The sequence below is a fragment of the Kryptolebias marmoratus genome, linkage group LG7 (genome assembly GCF_001649575.2).
Source record: "Kryptolebias marmoratus isolate JLee-2015 linkage group LG7, ASM164957v2, whole genome shotgun sequence".
NCBI lineage: Eukaryota > Metazoa > Chordata > Actinopteri > Cyprinodontiformes > Rivulidae > Kryptolebias > Kryptolebias marmoratus.
In genome coordinates, this window is record NC_051436.1 from 12,988,212 (window position 1) to 13,012,841 (window position 24,630).

A 24,630-nucleotide genomic window follows, 5' to 3' on the forward strand; every position below is an offset into this window, starting at 1 on the left:
GTTGTATCAAAACACACGACAGATTCCACCATGTCGTTATTTACTGATCCACATGAAGCCAAAATGGAAAAGCTGTGTGACAAACTCAGTCCGCCCTCGCTGCTTTGGTAGGTTTGAAGAGTTTCAGTTCCAGCCAGGAGCTGCTGATCAGACGTGTTGATTATCTGATCAGCAGCTCTATGAATGCAGGAGTTTCGTCAGTTTGCTGCTCTGGAGCAGACGGGTGTGAGCTAACACAACGACCTTCCCAGGAGTGGACGTCCCAGCGAAATTCACCCGAAGGTCAGACCGCGCAACGCTCCAGAGCTCCACCTCAGACTCTGCAGACCTTCAGTCAGCAGGCCAAAGCTGAAAGTTCACGACAGGACGATTAGAAAAAAAAAAGGCTGAATATGCGAGGACCGCGGGAGGAAGTCTTTTTTTTTTTTTTTCTAAAAAGAAAAGGGCAGCAACGTTGGAAAGAAGAGCGGGCCAAAAATACCTCCACAACCACGTGAGACACGGACGCGTACAGAAAACGAGGACTGAGAGGTCTGCTGCTGAAGGAGGCGTGAATTTAGGCTTTTCCCCTTTCCCGGCTTCGATTTTCAGTAAAGACATGATGGAGACCTGTTGTGTGTGTTTTTTTTACTTTTATGCTCTTGAAGTTAATTACCCTTTAAATTAAGCTCTTCCAAAACAAAACAGATATCAGAAAACATCACTCAGATTGGCGTTCCGCCCTTCGTAACGACATCCAGGGAATCATTCCCCGAGAGCCCAAACGTTCTTGCAGTCATTTTATTCAACAAGATGTAAAACAAGTGGGTAAATATAACAAACAGGTCAACATCGGGAACGCTTTCACCCGAGAGAAACGGTTAACTCTCCTACGAGTGAGTCGCTTTCCTTTACATCTTTCTTGGAGCACATTATAAGCAGTAAATGCGAACCCGGTCCTCCCGGGTTCACCGCAGGCGGAACCAAAGACTCTGGATCTCGTTGGTTCTACATTTATGACGCAGTTCAAAACCAAACCAAGCATCTGTGCTTTGATACTCTTAATCTTTAGAGGAGGAAGTGCGAGAGGCTTTAGTGTGTGAGCAGAAAAATTAAAAAAATGCCACGGTGATTTTCAAACTGTGTTAAAGTCCAAAACCAACTTTTGTTTTTTTTTTTATTTAGCACTTTCATTATTAGTTTTATGTTTGTTTGTTGTTATGCAGGTCGGGTGTGAGTCCAGTAAAAGGCTCCCGCGTCCCGGTTAGGATTTGGCAGCTCCTTTTGACACCGCCAAGCCGATGAGGCCCGCCAAGCCCGCCACGCCCAGGCCGATTCCCCCGACGATCGCCATGCCGACCAAGCCGTCTAAACAACAGGGAAGCGAGAGTCAGAGGACGGGCGTCAAGAACCGGGCGATTATCCGTCTCACAGCGGGTCTCACCTTTCTTCAGAGCCTTCTCGATGAGCTTCTCCAGCTCCAGGGCCTGCTTGTTCCCCGGCTCGTTCCTCAGGAGGGTCCGGACGTACTTCAAGGCCTTTTCGTACTCCTGGAAAACAATTTGAGACGAGCGAAAGTGAGAAGACGCACAGCTCGAACCGGGCGCATTATTTCCCAGGTATCCCGTTTTGCGCGGAGAGTTTCAGAGGAGAGATCATTATGACCTGTAGCTCATAAAGAGTTGATAAGTTATCTTCAGAGAACAGTGAGGGAGAGAGCGGCGGCAGGTACGCTACTGTACCGCAGCGAAGGTGAGGAACCCCCCCCTCAGACGCAAACACACGTCAGATAACGAGGTCCTCTATGTTCTCTAAAAGCCTAAAATAAAGGAATTAATCCACGTGGATCCTGATGAACACCTGGAGTCTGAGTCAGTGTCTTCTTCAGGTCACTCAGAGCAGATGTTTGTTTTCACTCCAAAGACACAAAAACCCATCAAAACGCCTCGCTGCCCGGCCGCCTTCAAGCCCGGGTTTTAAAGAAAGATTATCTCGTGTTTAAAAGTAAAAAAGCGGAGCGTCTTCGTTTAAATCTTCTTTATGCATCGTCTCCCGTCAGATCGTCCAACCTAGAATGAGCTCTCAGCACTCACCACTCAGCACTCAGAGTGTGCGATGGAAACGACTCTCAGCTACGACCACATAAAGTTTTAGCTCAACATCTGTAAAAAGGACTGAGACGTCCCCGTGTTTGCGCTGATTGGCTGTCAGCCATCTTGAATAAGGGTTGACACGACAGACAAAGGAACGCAATCAGGCACAAACACTATCGCCCGCCACCCGACCGTGGGCCATAATCAGGGAAGCTGGTGTGGAAACGACAAGCGGTGATGACTATCAGCACTGCTGGTTTCTCACTTTCAGGTTGTTTTAATCCACTTTTTATTGGACTAAAAACAAAAAGGCCCAAATCGTCTCCAGCTGCTACAAAACGCCGCGGCGAGAAACCGAAAGAAACGACTCGTCTGATTCCCTCTTCAAGAGTAAACTTTGTTAATTTTAGAATTAATTTTTAATTCTCGTTATTAACTTAAAAGACTCCTTTTTTACATTATTCTAAATGATTATCTGTTGTTTTTATCATTGTTTTATGGATATTATTTAAGGTTTCATAGCTTTGTGGTTTATTTTTATCTGAGAAAGGCGCCGTATTTAAAAAAAAAAGCTTATTTATTTACGCTACTTCAGAGCAAACCTGCAATCATCTTATTGTGTCGAGTGATGTCATGAAAAGTCAACAAACGGAGACGCAGAAAAGCCCTTTGGCATTATTGGGTGGGCCGCTGAGGCATGATTTTGATGTCAAACAAGTTAGGAAAATAAAAAAATAATAATTAACATAGATAAAAGTCTATCTGTGGCTACATTTAGGGAAGAAATGCAAAGTTACTGTTTGCTTCAAGCTTGACTCACAGGGTCCTGAACAACTTCGCTCACCTTCAGTCTGTAGTTGGCCACCGCCAGGTAGAACAGGAAGTCCCGGGAGTCGTCCTTCGAGGATTTGTGAACAAGTTCTACGAGATAAACAAACAAAAAAATGAAGAAGAAATACAGATTTGTTTATCGATGAAACCACAAAAGCTGAGAAAACAACTAAATACAGTTATCCTGGCTCATTACTCATTAAAAAGCAAGTTTACCAACTTATTTCTGAACCTTTCAGCTTCTGACTCATAAGAAAAACCAACAGAGGCCGGGACTTACGGCTCCGATCGTTGCCGGCTCAAGTATGCAAACACTGCTAAACAAACAATGTTTACAGCATTTTAAAACCTCTTTAGAACTACTGCTTTGTTTATCTGTTGTAACAAAGACAATAAGACATTAGGAATCCATTTTAAACATTATTTAATTACTGGAGATCGGTCAAAGTGGGGCTCCAGGCCCAGATGAACTCACCCTCCAGGAGAAGGATTCCCTTCTTGATGTCGTCGCTGTATTTGCTCCTGATTAAACACCAGGCGTATTCGAACTTGGTCTCCTTGGAGACGGCCCCCTTCAGCAGCTCGTTGTTGTATTTCTTCTCGAACCTCTGCAGACAACACGAAGACGCCGGAGTTATCGGAGCCGACCTTCAGCTGACTCGAAGCTCCTCTCCTCTCCTCACCCGAACGTTTAACAACTTTTACCACATTTTAACACTTTTGTGTTCAGTCAGGAGGCAAAATTTACCAAGCAAGTTCATTTTAATGCTTACCCCCAGCTGTATGGGGTGCTTTATGTAGAGTCAGACAGTCAAAAATGAATATTTAGCCTTTTAATAAAAAAATATATATTTTTCAAAGTCATATTTTCACCATGTATTATTTATCGCCACACATTTATAAATGTCATAATTCCAAACAAAATATTTAATTTCCAAACTGAATATTTAACTTCGAAATTAAAACGTCAGCTAATATGCGAATTCCTTGCCGGAAAGCGGAAGTGGACTATCAAAATAAAAGCCGAACCTGCTAACACGTTTGACATGTACAGAGGAAAAGAATGATGATTAAATGCTGTATAAAAGAGAAAACTGGAGTGATTCAGTATGACCAGTAGCAGCTCGTCTTCTTCTACTTCTGTTTATTTTTGTTTATTTGCTTTTTTGTCGGTTTGACACGAGGTGTTATTTTTATCAAAATAAAAGCCGAACCTCTCTCTCTCTCTCTCTCTCTATATATATATAGAGAGAGAGGTTCTGCTTTTATTTTGAAAGTCCACTTCCGCTTTTCCGCAAGGAATTGGCATGTTAGCTATATTTAACTTGGAAGTTAAATATTTAGTTTGGAACTATGACATTTATAAATATATGAATAACGTGGTGAAAATATGAGTTTAAAAAAAAATATTTTTAAGAAAGGCTAAATAAAACAAACTATTACTGTTAATTTTTGGCTGTGTAAATTTACAAACAGCCCCCCCGTACAGCTGTTGTAGGCTTTTCTCACACATTGTTGTATCGTAACGAGAATAGGGACCACAATTTGTTTTTTGTCTTTATCCAAACACGAACGCTAGCGTTAGCAACCTACGTGACGCAACAAACGGAGCAACGCGTTTAAATTGACTAAAATAATCACCATTTACCGACGAGAAACACGTTACAAACACACAAGCGACAGTCCACAACGAGCTACAACTTCTGTTTGACGAAGTGGGAGAAGTTTAATGAGGTGAAAACTCACTAAAAGGTCCTCAGGAGCCACAACATCACTCAGCACAGCCTCCATGTTTCCGGAAAACGGAGCTAAGACACGCCCACTTCTAGTCACATGACACAACACATGACGTCATCTCTAGAGGCGCTTGTTCAATATGACAGATAGATAGATAGATAGATAGATCTTTATTATATACATATGTATAACAAATATAATGCATATTACATATTTTATACAAACTCAGAATTTTTATGCAGTTTTTTTAGGCTTGAAAAAAGAACCAGCAACATGTTAGGAACAGGGAAGTGTAACTATTTTATTTACTTGTTCAAAATAAAGTGACTTCATCCTTTTGACTTGGGAACTGATTCTTTCAATTTTATTGTTTGTTTTGCAGATATAAACTCTGAGAATATTTTCCTGCACACAGCAAAATAAAATCACCATTTTTTTTCACTAAACATTCATGTTTAAAAATCATACGTAGTTGGTTAAATCTATCCCAGACATTCGATTTTATCTGTAACAGCAGCTAATTACAAGTACGTTCACAGTGTACTTATATAGTCATAAGTAATATTCTAACCCAGAACACTAAAGAACTATGTTTATTTTATTTTTTGGCCCAGTTGCAATAAGAGCAATCCCACTTGTGAGAGCTAAAGCTGCTGCAGAGGCTTCACTGGTTGTCTGCGAGGTGTTCGGGTGAAAACGCTAAAGGCAGCAGTTCACTGAGACGGGTTTCTTTGTAGGCTCCGTCCGGCTTGGTCAAATAAACGGTCCAGTCTGATCCAAACTGTCGGGGGAGATGAACAGCAAGAGGGAAACGGTAACAAACAAGATGTTAGAGAGCACAGCTTTGACAGTTTCTTCCTGATGAGTTCTTAAGACAACAGCTGTGCAGCAAAACAACTAATATTAAACGTTAAAGATAATGATTTTCTGATAGATTCCTAATGTGCTCCGTTAATCTCATGTGTTTAATATGGTGGCTCTTGCTGCAAAATTACACTTTTATTCAGAGATAAAAAATAGGTTGTCTCAATACGGAAATGATCTCAGTTTATTGTCTTGGATTATTATTATTATTATTAATGTTTAACGAGCTAAATACAGGATGTTTGTGCAGCTACACCCTTATGAAATATTAACATTAAATATTAATACAAAGTGTTGAGAGAGTTTGTCTTCACGGAGACATGTTTGTCTGGATTTTAGTATTTTTTTTACGACTCACTGATTGTATTTATTAAAAACAAATGTTTTTTCTGTACATGTGTTTATTTTGGACATTTGTTGGAAAACCTGAAGATGATTTTATTAATATTTGTGCCTTCACACAGTGGTTTTCTTGTTTGTTGTTTCTGCTGTTTGTTTTTTTCCCCAACCTCCGCCTACTTTGTGCTATTCTAATTATTTATATGTCAAAATGTTCGTCTCAGTCAGGAATAGTCGGCTCTGACTTTTAGTATTTATAACTTTTACACTTATTTATTTATTCGACTTTATTTCCGCGTAGAAAAACCCTGAGATCTCCTCAGCTCTTTCAAAAACACGATTCTCTGAATCTACTTTGGCGTACTCGCTCTATTTTTGTCCTCTGATGTACTTTTAGCTGCTATCTTGCTAATTTTAGCGTTTAGTTACGATTTTGCAAATCTTAGAGTTTAGCTCAGTTTTGCAATGATTAGCTTTTAGTCACACTTTTGCTAACTGCAGTTTTTAGCTACAGTTTTGCTAATTTTAGCTACAATTTAGTTAGTTTTAGCTTTTAGCTGTTCTTTTGCTTTTTTTCTATTCTAGCTACAGTTTTAATATTTTAAGCTTTTACTTAGTATTAGGAAATTTGTCTTTTAGCTGTGGTTTGCAAATTTGAGTTTTTATCTGTGGTCTTGTTAAGCTTAGCTTTAAGCTGTTCTTTTGCTTATTTTCTCTTTTAGCTACTGTTTAGATCATTTTATCTTTTAGGTACTGTTTTGGACATTAAATCTTTCAGCTATGTTTTGGAAACTTTGTCTTTTAGCTATGGTAGGTTTAGATTTTAGGTTGGTTTTGTTATATTTAGCTTTTAGTCACACTTTTATAAATTTTAGCCTTTAGCTACATTTTTGCTAATTTTATCTTTTAGCTACAATTTTGCTTATTTTTGCTTTCAGTTACAATTTTGCAATTTTTAGCTTTTAGCTGTGGTCTTGCTAAGTCTAGTTTTTAGCTAAAGTTTAGTTCGATTTAGCTTTTAGCTACAGTTCAGCTGAGTTTATCTTCGGTTCGGCTCGTTTTAACTGTAACAGTTCAGTTATTTGGCTCCTCCGGAGCTCAGCTTTCATCCTGGTGTCCTCCTGCCTCCTGATCAGAGACGTCTCACCTCCATGAGAACCTGTCGGCACGCTCCACACGGCCCCACGAAACGGTCCTTAATGTCACTGAGGAGGAAGAGGAGGAGAGGATGAATGAGTGATTCGGACGCCGCCCGAGCGTACATCTACGTCGCGGCTCAGAACCATGTCACGGCGATGGCAGTGAACCGGCGGTGCCCCTCCGCCACGGCCCTCTGGATGGCCGTCCTCTCGGCACAAACCGTCAGACCAAAGGAGGCGTTCTCCACGTTACAACCTGGAGATGCAAACACACACGACCACCGTCAGTTAGCTTCCTGATGCTAACAGCGTCTTTCAGAGCACGTCTAAAACCTTAAAATGACTTTCTGAAATGGGCCTCTGTGGAAAAGTTATAAACAGTTAGCATCTTACGTGTCATAGATCGCTCTCTGAATGACCTCAGTATGGAGAAACAGAAGATATCCAAGAGGAATGATGAGCAAATGGCTAGTCTTCTATCATCTTAAAACAACTCCAATCCCCAAAATGTATTTCACTTTGGTCGTATCTGTGTTTGGATCAGCTGTTAGCTCGTCAGTCCTCTTTTTCTCTGAACCGAGATCAGTGAAGAAGCCATCTACAACAGGTAAGATATTAGTTATTCAGAACTGAAATCCACCTCAAAATAACCGAACGATTCCTTTGAAAATGTTACACATTTTACCGTGAGTTGAAGCTGTGAATCAAACACTCATTACATGTCAGAGCTGCCCCTTTGAACCGTCTCGTTACCCTAACCTGTGTCGCTTTTAACACAGCGGTGCAGTTCTAGTGCTGTAACGCCTCGTAATAAAAGGTAAGATTAGATAAGACCCACAGAAGATCAGATCAGATCAGATCAGATAAGATGTATCATCTGCTGAACATGCAGGTGTTTTTTTATTAATAAGTAAAGCTTTTTAGTGAAAGCAAAGTGTTACTGTGGCAGCGAGCGGATAAACATTACAAGCGTCAAGATAAGCATAACAACAGATTTGAGCAAATATGAAAATGAGTACAAATACAAAAAAGGCAAAAATAAACATTAAAACCTCCGCCAAGGCCATAGGGTCGTTATAAAACTGCGAGATCTGGATTGTGATCAGGATCACCAGCAGATCCAGATCTAGATTTTTATGTAACAACCCTCAACATTTCCTGAAAACATCACAGAAATCTGTTCATTAGTTGTTGTTGTTTGTTTTTAACATAATCCTGCTACCAGACAGACAAGCCAACCAACACGACTAAAAACATCACCTCCTCCTCGGTGGAGTTAATAAGGTTTCTGTCCCTGTGACCTTTGACCCTGTGACCTTGAAATCAATAGGGATCACCCTTGATCCATGAGGTCCTCAGCTGTGCAGTTTGACTTCCTTACGTTACAGGGCTGCAGAGTTGGAGCACCTGGGGTCACCTGTGACCTCGACCTTCAATCTTCACCAAAATCAAATCCATTGTTTTTTGGAACAACCCCAACATCACCTGAACGTTTCTTCCAAATCTGCTCATTAGGTTTTAAGGGATCTTGCCAACAGACAGACAAACCAACCAATACCACTGAAAACAGAACCTCCATAACTACCTGGCGACGGTGATAATGGATCACGTTCCAGACAGCGTCTCTAGTGTTCCGACTAACTGACACGTGATTCCTCGATATGGGTTCATTTTTCCTGATTTCACCTTCTACTGTGGGGTGTTTCAGCAGGCGCGTCACGCCGCAGGTTCTGTTCGACTACGGTGTCAGGGTGCACCTGGTGTTACCTGTGATTATGGCGCCATCGGCTGTCAGGATGGCGGCACCGACGGGGAACCTGCTGTAGGGACAGTACGCCCTGTCCCGGGCCTCCAGGCACTTTGAGACCAGCTCTGCCACTTTATCTGCGGGGTTCAACACAGCGGCACGGGTTAGTGGTTAGTTAGCACCCGCTGCCCCCCCCCCCNCCCCGGACAGCTGCATGACCAGGACGCCTCGTTAGGAGCGTGCAGAGCAGAGAAACTTACCCGTCATCGTAGCTGGGCACCGCTTTGTTCCGGACTGTGGGTCCTTTTCAAAGCTGGACCTGCGTGTGATGAACAGACTCTGACCGCTGGGTCCACGGAGGGCCGACCGCAGACGGAGAGGAGCTGGGTGTTCTGGTGCCAGCTGGACCGTGTCCAAGTTTGCAAAGAAAGAGAGGGAAATGAACCGAGGATAACCCAAAAGTCCATTTCCCCCCCGTGTGCAAATACGTCAGCGTCACATCAGCTCGTCCTGTAAAATTAAAGGGATAGTTTGCACATTTGTGGGAGTTGGGTTTTGAGAACAAAAGCGTACAAACAGTTAATATCTTACCTGTCGCAGATGGCTCTCTGGGCTACAGGCTAAGACCGAAGCACCCTGCTGCCATCTTTAAACAACTTTCATGCGAACACCCTTTCATAATCCTTAACGGCGCTGAATTCTCTGGTTATTTTCAGCAGCAGCTAACTGTAGCACTTCCAGTTTAGTCATAATATTAAGATCATAATTACCTTAGTCCGAATAATCATGTGATGTAAAACGATAACTTTTTAAAGAGTGTTTTAGGACAGCAGCAACTCGGATTAGCTGTTAGCTTGAATCTGGTAAGAATTGAACCTACTGTATCTGCTACAGGTAAGATATTATTTGCTCACAGCCTTTTTACGGAGCCTTACTTTCAACGTCATGAGCTGTCCTTTTAAAGTTCTTCTTCACGGTTTATGACAAACCAACATTTTTCTTTAGCCAACCCCTTCTTGGCCACACTTTGGATAAAACAATCAACAACACGTGAACTTTAGCTTTTATACATTTTTTTTTTTATTTACACATTTATCGTTCCAGAAAATAATTCACACAATTATGAGGGATAACAAGTTTTATTAAATATATACTTTCACAAACGTGTTTTCCAGATCTTGATGCTGAGATAGCAAAGTGGCGACCTACAAGGTCAGAGTCATTACAATTGTATACGTTTGATGATATTGGATGCTTTTAAAAAAGAAATCTCAGGTAAGGTTTTAACTTTCGAGCGGCAAGACGCTAAAAACAAAACAGTTTGTTGCTCTGGAGGGAATCATTTTCAAACAACTTTGCACCGGCATTGAAGTTTATTGTAAATAATTCAACACATTTTTGCTAATCCTAAGGTAACTCTGCAGCTGAATTTCTGCATCCACCCACCGTTTTATTGAATTTTATTGAACATTGTGTTTTATATTTTATATCATGCTTATATATTTCAGTATAGATGCTGTATGGGTTATACGTCACCAGCATTCAGACAGAGTTCATATAAAAATGTTTTTTTTTACTATTGTGGGTGTTATTTTAAACCTCCTCCAAGGCCACAGCGTGATTAAAAAATAGTTTGATCCAGATCATAATCTGGATCAACACCATAATGTCAGTTATTGTTTTTTGTTTCAACTCCAACATTTCCTGAACATTTCCTCCAAATCTGTTCTTTAGTTTTTACCTGATCTTTGCTGACAGACAGACAAACAAACCAACAACCGGAGACAGAACCTCCTTGGTGGAGGAAACAAAAGGGTCACATGTAGGAGCAGAGACCTTGACCTTTGACCCCATGAATCTTAAAATCAACAGGCATCATCTTTGACCCATGAGGTGTCCAGCTGTGCAGTTTGACATTCCTACATTACACTGCTGCAGAGTTAGAGCACCGGGTCAGCTGTGATGTTGACCTTTGACCCTATGACCTTGAAATCAACAGTGATCACCTTAGAGGTGTCTAGCTGTGGAGTTGACCTTTTGACCTGATCGCCACCAAAATGTAATCACTTCTTCCTTTTACCACGTTTAACAATTCCTCAAAATTTCACAAAAATCAGAAAATTTTGAAATAATTTTGTCCACAGACAGACAGACAGACGCTACGAAAACACAACCTCCTTGGCGGAGGTAATCAGGTCAGACGCTGTTATAGAAGTCTGCGGCTCGTGGAGCAGGACTCATGACCATGAAGCACAGCAGTCCTTTAAAGAACTTGGCCAGGAAGACTCCCAACCCAAACGTCTCGCATACGGCGTTCCAGAAAGCAAACGTGTACAGAGTTTTGTTACAGTAAAGACCGTCAGCGGCTGTGGGGTCGTAGTTCGGCTGGTAGACGGAGAAAACCCACACGTCACCTGCAGGCGCAGGGGAGAGAAAGGTTCAGTTCGAGCCTGGGAAATAATCCGGGAAGCGTCTCAGAGAATCCACTCTTACCCAACAGAATCCAAACGACGACAGACAGAGCTAAAAGGCTCCGCACGCAGACTCTGAACACTCGGAGGCGCTCCTGCAGCTGAGTGGGATGGCATGGAAGAGCCACGAGGGAACCCAGCAGCAGGGGGATGAACACCATCCCCATCAGGTAGACGGGGATGGTGGGCTGCTGAGGGCAGTCCAGGAAGTACGCCGCACCTGCAAAGCAGACGGGGGGGTCAGAGAGCGCTGCTCCGAGACGGCCTCACGTAAAAGAGTTGACCTACCGAAGTAAAGTCGAGCCACAGCAAGGATCGTCCATAAAACCACAGCTGCAGCTGGAAACAAACAAACAAACATGAAGACAGCAACATCTCAGATTTTGAAGCCTCTAGTCTTGGCTGCCACCTTGATGGTCCTTTTTAGAGTCAGAATTGTCTCTTTTTAGACAAGAAGTGGAGCTGAACAGCGTGCAGATTATTCAGGTCACCCGAGTCACAACAGTTGGAGCTTAAATTGATCCCACAGATAACCTGAACCTCCTGGAAAACATTGGCTTTAAAAGCCAAACGTCACAGTCTCAACATATTTAGTGTTCAGCTGCTGTGTTTCCCGTAGTTTGGCTAACTAACTAGAAGTGCACATTTTACCTGCTTGTTCTGGAGGTGTGGGGGGTGGAGGGCGGAGGTGAATCCTCCAAAATGTCCCGATGGTCACGGTCACAGGATGGCCTGGAGATGGAGCTGCAGAGGTTTTTATTTCTTCATTAGTGTCGTCAATTGGTTTAAACTGATCAGTCATAAAATGGAATGGGTCACCAAGGTTTTAGTGTTCATGCAGATAAAAAAATACTATACTAAAAATACTACTCTTCCACTTAGAAAAACCAAAAAATTGTATTAAAAAGCATTTAAATTTAGAAAAAAAGTTCAATTTCAAAGCTGTCTCCAACAAGATGATGAATGTCCTCTTTTGTTCACATGTACTGTAGTTTTACAGCTGAAGGATACTTGTCTATGTGCAGTACTAACAACCTTAGTACTTATACTTGTTAGTTAAAGTAATATTTCAGATGTTGGGTTGGAGTTGGGTTCTGTGGAAACAATACGAACAGTTTTTTTGTGTGAATTCACTCAACTGTTTTCATGTTTTCGTGATTTTTCCCAGAAGTTATTTTGTAATCTAACTGCTTCTGAATACTTTGTGCTATTTAAGCCATTCATTTATCAAAATGTTCGGCTCATACAGGAAATGGAAATGTAACTTTTATACTTTTCAGAGTATTTATCTTTATTTACAAATGTTTTCCCCATAGAAAAATAATGAGATCTCTTCAAAAACATTGTTCTCTTTGAATCTTCTTTAGCAAACTAGCTCCATTTTTTCTCTTTTTTTTTGCTACTTTTAGCTTTTGGCCACCGTTCTGCTATGTTTAGCTTTTAGTTAGCCTTTTGCTACTTATAGCTTTTAAATAGTTTTTTTTGCCACCTTTAGTTTCTATCTAGCATTTTAGTAATTCTAGTTTTTAGCTAGCTTTTTGTTACTTTTAACTAGGCTTTTGCTACAATTAGTTTTTAGCTGGCATTTTGCAACTTTTGGCTGTTGGCCACCATTCTGAAACTTTTAGCTTTTAGTCAGCCTTTTGCTACCTTTAGCTTTTAGCGAACCTTTTGTTACTTGTAGCTTTCAGATACTTTTACCTTCTTGCAACCAGTTTAATTATTTTAACTTTTAGCTAGCACTTTGCTAATTTTAGCTAGCATTGTGTTACTTTTAGCTTGCATTTTGCTTCATTTGACTCTTAGCGAACCTTTTGTTACTTTTAGCCTTTAGGTAGCATTTTGCTAATTTTGGCTTTTACCAAGCACTTTGCTTGTGTAGCTTTTAGCTCGAGTTTTGTTTCTTTTAGCTTTAACATCTCAGCACTCACTCAGCTCTCAGCGTGCACGCTGCATTTTTGCAGAAAGTCTCATTCCTGTAGTTTTTTCACCTGCTGAAGACAGGTCTGTAACAGAGGATTACTGACGCCTTAAAACCAAACAAAAAATCTTAGAGGTTCATGTGAACACCATTTTATAAACATTTACATCTCCTCTCTTTTCCCATTACAACGCTGTTTATAACAAATATGGTTATTTGCTAGTGCTAATAGCAGCAGCAGCTGACTGTAGCACTTCCTGCAGGAACATAATCTTTCTGCCAGAACAATGGTGGAATGTAAAACTGACCCTGTAAAAGTTTATATAAAAAAAAAAAAGGATTTGAAGTGCTTTGATATTTTTGAGATTGGAGCTGTTCTGAGACAGCAGGGGTCCACTGTGGTCCTGGTCTCGCTCAGACCGGTCCGGTCAGAATTAAACTCTATTTCCCCAAACATGAGGTCCTCCAAAGAGCTATCTGCAACAGGTAAGATAATGATTCTTCATAGCCTTCCCAAAGAACCCAACCTAAAACGAAATGAATCGATTTTACATCGAACTGGCCTCCAGCAGTTTGACGGTTTTAGCTGCTTTAATTTTGAAAGTACCACGAAGGCTGGAGGAATAACTTTCAGTTTCTTCGTTAAAACACGCTTTTCTTTTCTCAAACCTGCTCCCGGTAATGTTCCAGACACAGTTCATTGTTTAGTTTTTTTTTTAGATATAACTTCAGGTAAAGAAGAACACACTTGCCTGCCATTTGGTCTAAAAAGACGTCGTCTACATCAGAGTCTCGTGTCGAACACTGCAGCTGCAAAATTTAACACTGAAGCTTTCGATAACAAGCGGGGGATTTCTGATATCAGCTGTTTGTGTTTTAATTAAACCGGGCGAGCCTGTTCTCTGCGTCACACCAACACACACAAAACGAAAAGAAAGTAAAACCAAGACCAGATCTTCTCAGCCAGTCCACTCATAAAATACTAATAAATCCTCTCTGGACACTCCTACTTTACATCGATGTATAATAATGTTCCCGTACCTGAAAGGAGGATTTAACCTAACAGTGTGAAAGGACCTTTTTTATTTTGTTTTAGAAATATCCTCACACTGACCAATATAAACTGCAGAGACAATAAAAACACAAAGATACTCAATCAAACATTTTATTAGACAGTCTGTGATGTCATTGTGCATTCATGAAGGTGTGTATATACACACACACACACACACACACACATATATATATATATACACACACACTAGAGGGTGACACAGATATGACAACAGGAACAGTTCATCTGTGGTAAAATAGGAAGGCATTTATTGCCTTGATCCAAAAAAAAAAACCATAAATAATACATAACCTTTAGTTACTTTAGTTGAATGAACCCAAACAGAACATATAAAGTTGCATTTTACTAATTTATAGAGCAATCGTTTCCTTCAAACTGTGACGTTACTTTTATGTTTTAAATTCCTTAAACAAACAAAAAGAAAAAAAATACCTGCACCAAGCAGGAGAACTGTTCTCAATGAACAAAAGTGCATAAAAGCATTACCTTCACATTTCACATACTGTTCCTGAGTTTTGGAAAAAAGAAAAAAATAAACCCGTTTTTACAAGCAGCACACAGCGTGTTAACGTCGTCACGCTCCACTCTCATGACGTTCAGTGATATTTGGGATTTTCTGGCCAGTTTTCTGAGCCTAAAAGATAAATTTTTACTTTTGACTTTGTGTTGCAAATCAGTTCTCACTGTTGGCTTCTGGGCCTTGTAGTTCTTTACACTTGAGTTGCAGTGTACGCCAATTGAAAGAAAACTACAAAATGGTGGCGCATGTCCTGTGTTTTTTAGTCCAGTCTTGATGTACTCTGGTGACCTGAAGCCCAATTGAAGTGGTCTTCTTGTAGCATTCAGCCTCCTTAATCATTTATTGAAAATCATTATTTAGTTTTGTGCTTATTGGGATTCGTTATATGGATGATAAATTACCAACACGCAGGCAGAGTTAAAATTAAAAAGCTTCTATTTTGTCAATCAAGAACTGGCTTTGAATTTTAATTAACTGACTTAAAACTTAAACTCGACCTCAAACATTAGACGCCCCGTAACCACCTCAGACGTTCCTATAGAAGTCTGCGTCTTGTGGAGCAGGACTCAAGGTCACGAAGCACAGCAGTCCTTTGAAGAACTTGGCCAGGAGGACTCCCATCACAAATGTTTCAAAAACGGCGTTCCAGAAAGCAAACGTGTACAGAGTTTTGTTACAGTAAAGACCGTCAGCGGCTGTGGGGTCGTAGTTCGGCTGGTAGACGGAGAAAACCCACACGTCACCTGCAGGCGCAGGGGAGAGAAAGGTTCAGTTGGAATCTGAAAGATTAGCAAGGGTCAAAGAAACCAAATCCGGACAGCAAATGTCTCTCGGTGCCTCAGAGACAGTGATGCACTCACTGACAAGAACAGGTGAGCACTGAGACGGAGCGGTGGGAATGAAATACGGTATCTGATCAGACGGAGTCGGCAGTTCGGTGCGTTGATGGTCCCACGTCATGAGGGTGTAGGACCTCCCCTCTGGACTGGACACCAGTGGTGATTCATTGTGGAGTGCAGTTCTTCAACTGTTTATCCCAGGGGTGGGCAATCCTGGTCTTGGAGGGCCACCATCCTGCATGTTTTACTTGTTCCTCTGCTTCAACGCACCTGATTTGAATCAGTGTCATTAACAGGCTTCTGCAGAACATGAAGAGGTGATTTAACCACTGAATCAGGTGTGTTGGAGCAAGGAAACATGCAGGATGGTGGCTCTCCAGGACCAGGATTGCCCACCCCTGATTTATCCTTTCCTGCAGCAAGTCAACTTACAGCTGACGTATTTCAGCAGATCATCACTGGGTCGGAGCTGACGCTCCACCCGATTGATCAACTGGGGAAAGACTGGACCGGGGTTCTGTCTCAGGAGGAGTAAAACCATTTGGACAGGATGTCACCAAGACTAAACTGCACATATGAACACCTCTTTGGTCAAAGGTGATCGTGATTGATTTCAAGGTCATGGGGAGAGGGGTACAGATGTCATCACTGATGTCATCCCTGTACGTTGAGCGCAAAGCCCCGCCTCCGCCATAGAGTCAATAAATACCTCCTTCCAGGTGCTCGTCTTTTTCTTTGCCAGTGAGTGCATGAACTCTGACAGGGTCCATTCTTACCCAAGAGAATCCAGATGAATACGGACAGGCCTAAAAGACACTTCACGCAGTCTTTGCAACCACTGGGATGCTCCCGGGGCCGAGCAGCAGCTTGGCTCTCACAAGGGAAAGTCATAAACGAAACCATCAGCATGGCCACCAGAACCAGCCCGAGCAAGAAGTTTGGGATGTTCGGCTGCTGAGGGCACTCCTTGAGATACACAACACCTGGTGGCAGACGATGAGTTCAGGAAGGGCCGCTCAAGAAAAACAGTTAATAGTTAGACATCGTGTTGGGGGGGAGGAAGAGTTTTACGTACCAAAGATCACCCGAGCCACATTCAGGACGATCCATGAAATTAAGCCACCCACTGTAATGTCAAAACATTGTTTCGGATAAGAAAACAAACAAAACAAAACAGATTTTAATTATTAATCAACGAAAGGCAGACGATAACCATCGGACACATTTGAACGAAACTCTCAGGAAGTGGTCATTGGATGGACATCTACAACTGATTTAACCTGCCTTAAGATGGCCGCCACAACATTAGCAAACACAAAAATGGCCATTTTAACAGATGTGGCGCTAAAAGTCTGTGCAGCAGTAGCTACGAGTCATAACAGACTGTCCAAATCTTTGTTTAAAACGTTGGCATCAAAAGCACAAATAAATGAATGTCCAGCTGCGGTATTTGACTGTCTAACATTTGGCGAACAATCTAAAAACCGAATGTGTCGGACATACCTGACATTCTCGGGGGCTCAGGTGGTGGAGGCTCCAAACGAACCTTCCAGACGGTCCCAATGGTTACGGTCACAGGGTGGCCTGGAGATGGAGCTGGAGAACATTTCCTGCTTTATTAGCGCCCCCGTTTAGTTCTTCTTAAGGTTAAATAAAAAGCTGCCTTTAAGCATTCACTTGTGTTTCTTAGGAACCTTTTACTCAAAAAAGGTTTGCCTCAAACGCCCCATGTAAACAACAGGTCACCGGACACGGTTCGTTTGGCACGAAAACACTACGAGAACTCGCTCACCTGCCATTTGTCCGGAGAAAGCGTCCTCTCTGCGAACCAGCCTGCAGTGTCAGGTGATTTCAGTGGCACGGACCTTCAAGGACTGAAGGGGATTTCTTCTTTCCATCGGCTGTTGGAAATCGTTCGCTTTCAGTAGGCTTGGCACGTTGAGTTACAATAAAAACAAAGAGAAAGTAAAAGCAAAACCAGACACTGGCAGCTATAAACAACCATGACTAACCTTAAACGGTGGTTAGGTGGTTAACTCAGATAAGGCTGTTGGTGTTTGTTGGTGTCCCAGGTCCTTCTGTCTGGTCCAGCCTCAGGAAATTGGCTTTGGTTCTATGATGTCTTTAGAAAAACACACAGAACGACTCAACCCAGAAACTCTTCCTTCCAGCTCATGGAGCAAAGCCGAGAGGTTTCCTGTCAAAAGCTGAACTTGAGAGAATCATTTGTGCTTCTGTTTCTGCTCTCTCAGACCACACCGCACCAGTTTATTTGCGTCTTTAAACAAGAACGAGTTCGACCTGCCTCCAGGTGGCTCGGAGCTGTTAACCCACACGAACAAGCGAGCGCACGTCGCACCAGTTTCGGCTCCTGCTGCATTTAACGTGCATCAGAGTAACAGAGTCTGCTTTAATGTATGTTGTCTCATTTCAGAGCCCACTTTGAAGCTGTGGTTTTAACATTCGAAGCTCCTTACCTCTCTGACCCGGTGCAGCTCTACATCGTCGGGTCAGAGGTGATGGTTCCCCGGACCCGGATCGGTCATTCCAAGCAGCTGCATCCCAACTTTGGAAAGAACTTTCTCTGTTTATCCTCAGCTGATATTCAACTAATGCATTTAATGTTCATCAGAGTAACAGTTTGCTTTAATGTATGTTATGTTTAATGTTTGTAGCTGTATGATCAGAGTTTTTCAGCTGTTTTAATGGAGAAAAACTCATAGGAAGACTAAAGAAATGGATAATAATGATGTCTCTTTTGAAGTTCATTCTATTTTTCTTTGTTCATTAAATCATGTTTGTTCTAAATCCTATATAATATGTAACAGGGAAAAGGTAATTGGTATTTTTATATGAATGACTTGACATATTACATCTAAAACCAAGGTTAATTGATGTATTTGTAATAAATGTTGATCAGGATTTACCCTTGGCTAGGACCAAGGCCCCCTTGTGTTTCTGAGTTCGACCCCCCTGGTTTACCTCAGTGAAATCCATACAAATGTGTTGAAAAGGAAACTCTGGAAATTGTCCTCCTTTTGGTCTTTGGGGACTCAGAAGAAGTTTGACATGTTAAGCAGAACCGTTTTGGGTAGTTTGGGACGTTAATCACAGCTCCTATTTCCTGTTGAAAATCTGCTGAGACTTTTTAGGAAGGATTTTTAAATTTTTATTTTCAGGAGAAGCATAAAGTTTTCAACTTTTGCTCTTCCACCTTTCTTCATCTTCTCTTTTTCAGTCCTGACTCCAAGCCTCTTGTTCAAGTTGACCTCTGTCCTTCCTCTGTCCACAGTTACGTGCTCAAGGTTCATTTCTTTTCTTTTTTTTTTCACACACAAAACGTGCATCACTGTCCGTTCTTATGTCTCCACGTCCTCTTCCTCTTCTGCCTCCGTCTCTGACTTCCTCCTTCACATACACAGCTGTCTCCTCTCTGCCTTCCAGAGGTAAGAAACTCATTTAGAGGTTTTGCTTGTTCTGTATATTTATTCCTTTTTATTATGTTGACTTGTTCTCCTTTTTTTTGCCAAAGTTTAGCACCTTGTGGACAGTTTTATCTCATACAGTATTTTTTTTTTTTTTTGGGGGGGGGTCAGATTTGCCATTTTTCTCTCCTGCCGTTTCAGGATCGTTGAGTCATTCTGCACACCCAGGTGCTGTCAGCCTCTCATTAAATCCATTTTTTTCCTTCTTCCGCCTTTGAAGGTACCGTATTTCACACTTTTTGGGGACTTTTTTTTGCGGACGCGTGTTTTTGGCCTCCTCATGTTCCTCCTTCTCCCAACCAGCACCAACACAAGAACCCACAGGTTGACATTTCCCCATTTTCTCCCCCCTTCAGCCCATCAGTGAGCCTCTGTTTGTGTTGTCACCGTCAGGTTCGAGCCGCCTGTTTTCTCACTGAGACTCTGACGAATAACTCATCCCAACACAGAACTGACAGACTGACAACACAAATACAAAACAAACAACAGCTCTGGTTAGTTCCTGCACAGAGTTATTTATTACCTTCTCACATAGGCTGTGGACTACTCTCTGAATTAACCTCACTGATGTTAGATACTACAGCTCTTGGTTAACTTCAAACTACTATTAAAGGTATATTTATCTCCTCGGGTCCAAGGAGTCTGTTGCCGTCACCTTTTCACCCCCAGCAGCAGAGTCTGGCCTCTGGTGACATCAGTTCAGCTCGAGGACTTTCAGTCAGGAGTCCCAGACTCGCCCCGTGGACGGTTTCAGCTCCTACCCTGGCAGTGAAAGGATGCTGGGGTTCGGCTCGAAAGGACCAAGCTGTTTAAGAGCTTGGAAAAAAATAATGATAAAGACTTAAATAATAAGTCGACGGACTCGGTTATGTTCCTTCACTTGCCGGCAAAGAGACGACTCAGGTCACCCACAGCTCGTCTTTAAGGCACAGCTAAACGCTGCGACGAGGCCAGTCACTGTTTCGTGAACTTTGTCTCAGGAGCAGCTTATCTCCTCTTCAGAACATGAACCTTTTCCTCCGTCTCCTGCAGCCGCGTCACATCCGGGTCTCTGAATGCACGCTTTCAGTGCTTCATTCGTCGGCGCTGGAGGGCAACAAGCATCCATTTAGCATCGAAGGCCCAACATGCAGATCGTTTTAATCACGCGTAGGCGCTGTCATGCCGGGCTGCACGGTGTTGTAATGGTTACCATGGCTACCGAAGGTCCTGGGTTTAAAGCCTGGCTATTAGCTTCGACTGCAGCATGGATTATCAGTGTCAGTAAAGTTAACAAACTTTTTTTTTTGTGTGTGTGTGTGTGGTGGGGGGTTGTCAGACCCCTGCTACTACTTGGGTAAGAAAAAAACAGTAGCAGGTACTGAAGAGTCTGGTTTCTTTATACTCTGGTTCTCATATTGAGGACCTAACTGGATTCAGGCAACATTAGCTTTTTTTCCCCCAGTGCAGCAGATAGATAGTTCAGATCTCCGGGGTTCTGCAAAAAGGTTAGAACCAAGAAGCATTTAACCCGTTATTAATCGACACACGGCCTAATTCCTTTTTAAATCAGCTTTTATGTTGCTGTCAGTTTTGCATTATTGCGTACACAGAATCCTACGTTTATGTTTCTTTTTGGCGAGCGCAGCAGCTAGCTGTAGCACCTCTGATGGAATATCATAACATTTCATGGTGCGTGCTGAGGATGACTCGGTGTGAAGCACAGCAACTTGTAGATCTGTAAAAAAATTAATTCAGTTCTGGTGCTGAATAAGTTTGATAAGATGCGGAGAACGTCTTGAATCGGGTCGACTCAGCTGTAGGTGTACGTCCAGTGGTTCACACACACACACACACACACACACAGACTGACAGACAGGTAGTGTCACTATCACCTGAAGAAGGAAGTGAAAGTAACCCTCAGCCAAAAAGAAATCTAAAACAGCGAACATAAAGTGAGTAACTAGGTGTCATTTCATCCGAGTTTAAATTTAAAACACTTAAAGTTAGCTCTTTAAGGCTTCTCCAGTTGGATTATTAACATTATTTGTTTTGAAAGCATATTCGTATGAAGACATGTTGAAGGCCGAGCCCTCCTGTGTGTTTGTAGGAGTCATCGATCGAGCGGCGGGGCGTGATAACTATCTTCAGTGGGTATCAAAGGGCATCCAACAGGGATGACGAAGTCCCCTACAACACACACACAAGTACACACACACAGACACAAAACACACATGTCTTTATCCTGTTCGGCGTGGGGTCAAGTTTGGGGTTCTGTGGATAATTTACCATCAGAGGTTGCTTCCTTCCCTTGTCTCTGAACCAGCCCACAGGGTTTCAGATCTGATTAGAGAGCGTCGGCCACGCCAACACTTGGCCTTTGTTCCCTTTCCCGCTCGTGTTTGACTTTCTCCTCTCTCGTTTGCCTCGCTTTCACTCGCTTCCACCACCCCGTCGCCTCGACCGCAGAGGGCTCGACGAACAGCTGAGAGAGAGAGACAGCATGTGCTGCACGGGGAAATGCGCCCGCCTGGTGGGGCTGATCCTGCTGCCCTCGGCCTTCGTCTGCATGATCGCCAACCTGCTGCTGTTCTTCCCCGACGGGCAGAGGCTGGAGAACGACCAGATCTCCTTCCAGGTCTGGCTCATGGGCGGGCTCATCGGCGGAGGCCTCTTCGTGAGTACCGAGCGTGGCCGGGACGTCTCGCCGCTCACTGATGCTTTGCCTGGTTCTGAGGCTGTTTTTTTATGGAGTTTTATTAAAGAGGATTTGTTGATTCATTCATTGGCTGTTCTTCAAATATATACATTATCGTTTTTTAATTCATGTTTGGAGTTTTCATTGAGCTAAAAACATCTTTCCGAACATTCACCTGTTAGTTTATCAGCTTAGATGGACTGAAATTAATGGATTTGTTGCAGTTTCGATGCCACTTAAAAAAACCAAACAAACATAAAGCAGTCCCACATGAGTCCAGGTTATGAACTGTCCTCACATGAAGAAGAATTTCAGGCTGAAATACAGTAAAAAAGTTTATAAATTCATATCTTCATATGAAAGTGTGTCTTCTTTACTTGGATTTCTGCCTTTTAATCTGTTTGGGTGTATAAAGTTTTAGCTCCTCAGCGAAGAGACAGGCGTCGGATCTTCGGTTATTTCTGCCTCAGAGATCTACGTGGTTCTAAAAATGCTGCGACCCGTTCGGACATAAAGTCTGTGTAACGTCACACCAACGTCGACACGTTTGGAAAGAACTCAGCCCTCATCAAAGTGCAGATACCTTATCATTTTTATCTACAAACACGTACACTGACTAGTTTAGACAATTATTAAAGGTGCCAGTGCCATTTTTAATTCACTCCTCACAAAAAATACATCAAAGTACGCAGCTCGATCGAGAGTAATGAGCTCTGGTGTTTGGTAGCTGTACATTGTACGGTGTAGACAAGATTTGCAAATAATGTGAAAAAAAAAACCCCTCCCATAGACATCGATGGGATTTTGGTGACACGTGAGAAAACGCAGCCTTCCTTGGAGCTCCTGTTTTAGAGAGAGAGTTGGACTTTCCTTGTCCGAAGTGGCATTTTGACGTTTTTAATCTTTATTACACAATAACAGTTTCAGCTAATTATCCTAAAATAACACATTTATAATAAAAACCACAACTGCTATGCTTGTCCACCCGCGTATTTGTTAGCTACATCTCATTTACACGCATTCATTTACTAATTTCATTGATAGTATTCCTCAAAGCTGACTAATACATCGGCAGATTCTGGAAGATTCTCGTGACACTTTTTATTCTTACGTTTGTCAATTTATACATTTTTGAATTTTTAATTCTAAAAATATCTTTCATGGGAGTGGCCTGTGAGTATCCAGGAAGTCTATATATATGTAAGTTTATGTATTTATTGTGGGAATAATTTAGCTGGAAACAAAGACCCGGAAGTTGGCTACCCGTCCCGTCTCGCCTGTAACTGATTCGGCATCAAAACTCGATTCAGGACTCACAAATATTTGCTCAAAGAGATAAGAAAACACACACACACACCTGCTTCTCTGTATTTAATGGGACCTGCTTCCTGTAGTCAGGAACTGTAACGCTCTCTTTAACCCTTTACACCTAAATATAGGCTAAACTCTTTTTTTTTTAAGGTTAAACATAACTTATAAACAAATCCAACTTTGTATTTAAGTAGATACGCCTGAACTGGTTTTAAAAGCTGAAACTTTTATTTTAAAGACATTTTAACTTTAACTTTTCACTTTAATAAGAACACTATATAAGCCTTCCATATTTCTGACCTCTGAACTCTTCTCTTTCTTTCCAGATGCTGTGCCCGAGCTGCTCGGCCATCAGGGCCGGGGGCAAGGGTTGCTGTGGGACAGGTTGCTGCGGCAACCGTTGCCGGGTGAGTGGAGCCATTTGGAAACACTCGGAGGGAGTATCTCGTCGTCGCACGGTCCAGGCTGATAACGGAGGGGGGGTAGAAAAGTCCAAAGGAAACTTAGAAACAGGTTTTATCTGCTCATCATGCCGAGTCAGATCACGAGGGATGAAAGAGGCAGCCCTTTGCACTTTAAAGGGAGAGTCCGGCTCGTTTGCAGTGGGGTTTGGCGAAAAGGTTTATGAGCAATACACATCTTACCTGTTGAAGATAACAGGTGCTTGTTTTTTTTAAAAATCCTCCCATTGCCACTGAATTCACCTTCCCTGCTTGTTTACATTGAATTTGATGCTTATTTAGAAGCTGCAGCATCTCTGCTGGAATAATGTGAAATCATAGACAGATGGGTTCTTTTAGCTCTCTATACTTTGGTTTTATCATTATCATTATTATCTGGTATTACATAAAAAAGGGCAAATCTGTAAATTTACTGTCAAACCACAAAAGTGAAGGTTTTTTTTTCTTTTCTTATTTTTTTAGTTATAAAGACATGGGAAATTATAGTTTCAACCCAGGAACAAGACAAAAGGATAATTTTGTTTGTGTTCTTCTTTTTCTTATTATTATTCACCCACTAACGTGGTTTAAAGAGCTATCTACAACAGGTAAGATACTGTTCGCTCATAACCTTCCCACAGAGCCCCCGCGTCAAAAAACCTGAACTTTCTCCTTAAAATAACTTTTCTGATGATTTCATGTTTTGCTGAATGTTTTAAAGAAGTGAAACATTTGATCATGACTCTTATCTGAGTAACTTCTCCTTATTCAGCAGGAACTAAGCTCTTAAATAAAACTGTGGAGCTGGTCGGTCTAAATGGCTGAGCTGCTTTTTAAAACAGGAGATGAGCTTTGAAACAGTTTCAGTTCTCCAGGGTTTATGTCGTTTGCTGCTCGGATACTTTCTGAAATGGGAGTTTCACCTCAGGGTTAGTTTTAGATTCAAAAAATTAAAAATATAAATCATTAAGACTTTTGGATAAAGTGACATGTTTTAAACTACAAGTACTTTTCTAGTTTCTACACCTGAATTGTTTTGAAACCTTTATGTCCACAGTAACAGAAAAGATACTGTTTTCTAGATACTGTGGATGGATGGATGGATGGATGGATGGATGGATGGATGGATGGATGGATGGATGGATGGATGGATGGATGGATG

At 41.9% G+C, this 24,630-nt stretch overlaps 4 protein-coding genes across 6 annotated transcripts in view; 1 reads left to right on the top strand and 3 right to left on the bottom strand.

The window, feature by feature from the left end:
* Positions 1-766: 766 nt before the first annotated feature.
* Positions 767-4,782, bottom strand: fis1 (fission, mitochondrial 1). The gene is made up of 5 exons (XM_017436130.3): positions 4,650-4,782; positions 3,379-3,511; positions 2,917-2,993; positions 1,424-1,529; positions 767-1,347 (listed from the first exon to the last, which is right to left on the bottom strand). The coding sequence occupies exons 1-5, from the start codon at positions 4,692-4,694 to the stop codon at positions 1,244-1,246; spliced, it is 465 nt and encodes a 154-aa protein (XP_017291619.1). The 5' UTR covers positions 4,695-4,782; the 3' UTR covers positions 767-1,243.
* Positions 4,783-4,921: 139 nt separating this feature from the next.
* On the bottom strand, positions 4,922-9,217 carry zgc:103586. Its single transcript, XM_017436134.3, has 5 exons — positions 8,990-9,217; positions 8,750-8,866; positions 7,127-7,238; positions 6,991-7,048; positions 4,922-5,421 (listed from the first exon to the last, which is right to left on the bottom strand). Exons 1-5 carry the CDS (start codon positions 8,994-8,996, stop codon positions 5,305-5,307), a joined length of 411 nt encoding a protein of 136 aa, XP_017291623.1. The 5' UTR covers positions 8,997-9,217; the 3' UTR covers positions 4,922-5,304.
* A 1,394-nt stretch (positions 9,218-10,611) lies between these two features.
* LOC112451397 (transmembrane protein 272-like) lies at positions 10,612-17,882 on the bottom strand. 3 transcript variants are annotated; one of them, XM_025010565.2, is made up of 9 exons: positions 17,348-17,882; positions 17,059-17,151; positions 16,631-16,681; positions 16,332-16,538; positions 13,874-15,459; positions 11,852-11,944; positions 11,489-11,539; positions 11,223-11,420; positions 10,612-11,143 (listed from the first exon to the last, which is right to left on the bottom strand). In XM_025010565.2, the coding sequence occupies exons 5-9, from the start codon at positions 13,878-13,880 to the stop codon at positions 10,926-10,928; spliced, it is 567 nt and encodes a 188-aa protein (XP_024866333.2). In that variant the 5' UTR covers positions 13,881-15,459; positions 16,332-16,538; positions 16,631-16,681; positions 17,059-17,151; positions 17,348-17,882; the 3' UTR covers positions 10,612-10,925. The 3 variants fall into 3 exon arrangements, with proteins under 3 accessions (XP_024866333.2, XP_037832279.1, XP_037832278.1); XM_037976351.1 differs by lacking the exons at positions 10,612-11,143; positions 11,223-11,420; positions 11,489-11,539; positions 11,852-11,944 and having other exon boundaries at positions 14,271-15,459; positions 17,348-17,456; positions 17,568-17,862; XM_037976350.1 differs by lacking the exons at positions 10,612-11,143; positions 11,223-11,420; positions 11,489-11,539; positions 11,852-11,944 and having other exon boundaries at positions 14,271-15,459; positions 17,348-17,862.
* A 3,457-nt stretch (positions 17,883-21,339) lies between these two features.
* Positions 21,340-24,630, top strand: part of tm4sf5 (transmembrane 4 L six family member 5) — an 8,634-nt gene continuing 5,343 nt past the window's right edge. The window contains exons 1-2 of the mRNA XM_017436143.3: positions 21,340-21,696; positions 23,355-23,435. Of these exons, the coding sequence (XP_017291632.1) occupies positions 21,523-21,696; positions 23,355-23,435 (255 nt within the window). The 5' untranslated portion in view covers positions 21,340-21,522. The remainder of the gene's footprint in view (positions 21,697-23,354; positions 23,436-24,630) is intronic.

What these genes read in the sequence shown, in the direction of transcription:
- fis1 (XM_017436130.3), bottom strand. Translation starts at nt 4,694, where the DNA reads ATGGAGGCTGTGCTGAGTGATGTTGTGGCTCCTGAGGACCTTTTA. An exon ending in TGGCCAACTACAGACTGAAG is followed by an intron (nt 1,530 to 2,916) that starts GTGAGCGAAGTT and finishes ATTGTTTTCCAG; the next exon opens with GAGTACGAAAAGGCCTTGAA. An exon ending in CGAGAAGGCTCTGAAGAAAG is followed by an intron (nt 1,348 to 1,423) that starts GTGAGACCCGCT and finishes CCTGTTGTTTAG; the next exon opens with ACGGCTTGGTCGGCATGGCG.
- zgc:103586 (XM_017436134.3), bottom strand. An exon ending in CGATGGCGCCATAATCACAG is followed by an intron (nt 7,239 to 8,749) that starts GTAACACCAGGT and finishes TTGCATCTCCAG; the next exon opens with GTTGTAACGTGGAGAACGCC. An exon ending in ACTGCCATCGCCGTGACATG is followed by an intron (nt 7,049 to 7,126) that starts GTTCTGAGCCGC and finishes CTTCCTCCTCAG; the next exon opens with TGACATTAAGGACCGTTTCG.
- LOC112451397 (XM_037976351.1), bottom strand. An exon ending in TGAGCCCCCGAGAATGTCAG is followed by an intron (nt 16,682 to 17,058) that starts GTATGTCCGACA and finishes TTGACATTACAG; the next exon opens with TGGGTGGCTTAATTTCATGG. An exon ending in TGTGGCTCGGGTGATCTTTG is followed by an intron (nt 16,539 to 16,630) that starts GTACGTAAAACT and finishes GTCTGCCACCAG; the next exon opens with GTGTTGTGTATCTCAAGGAG.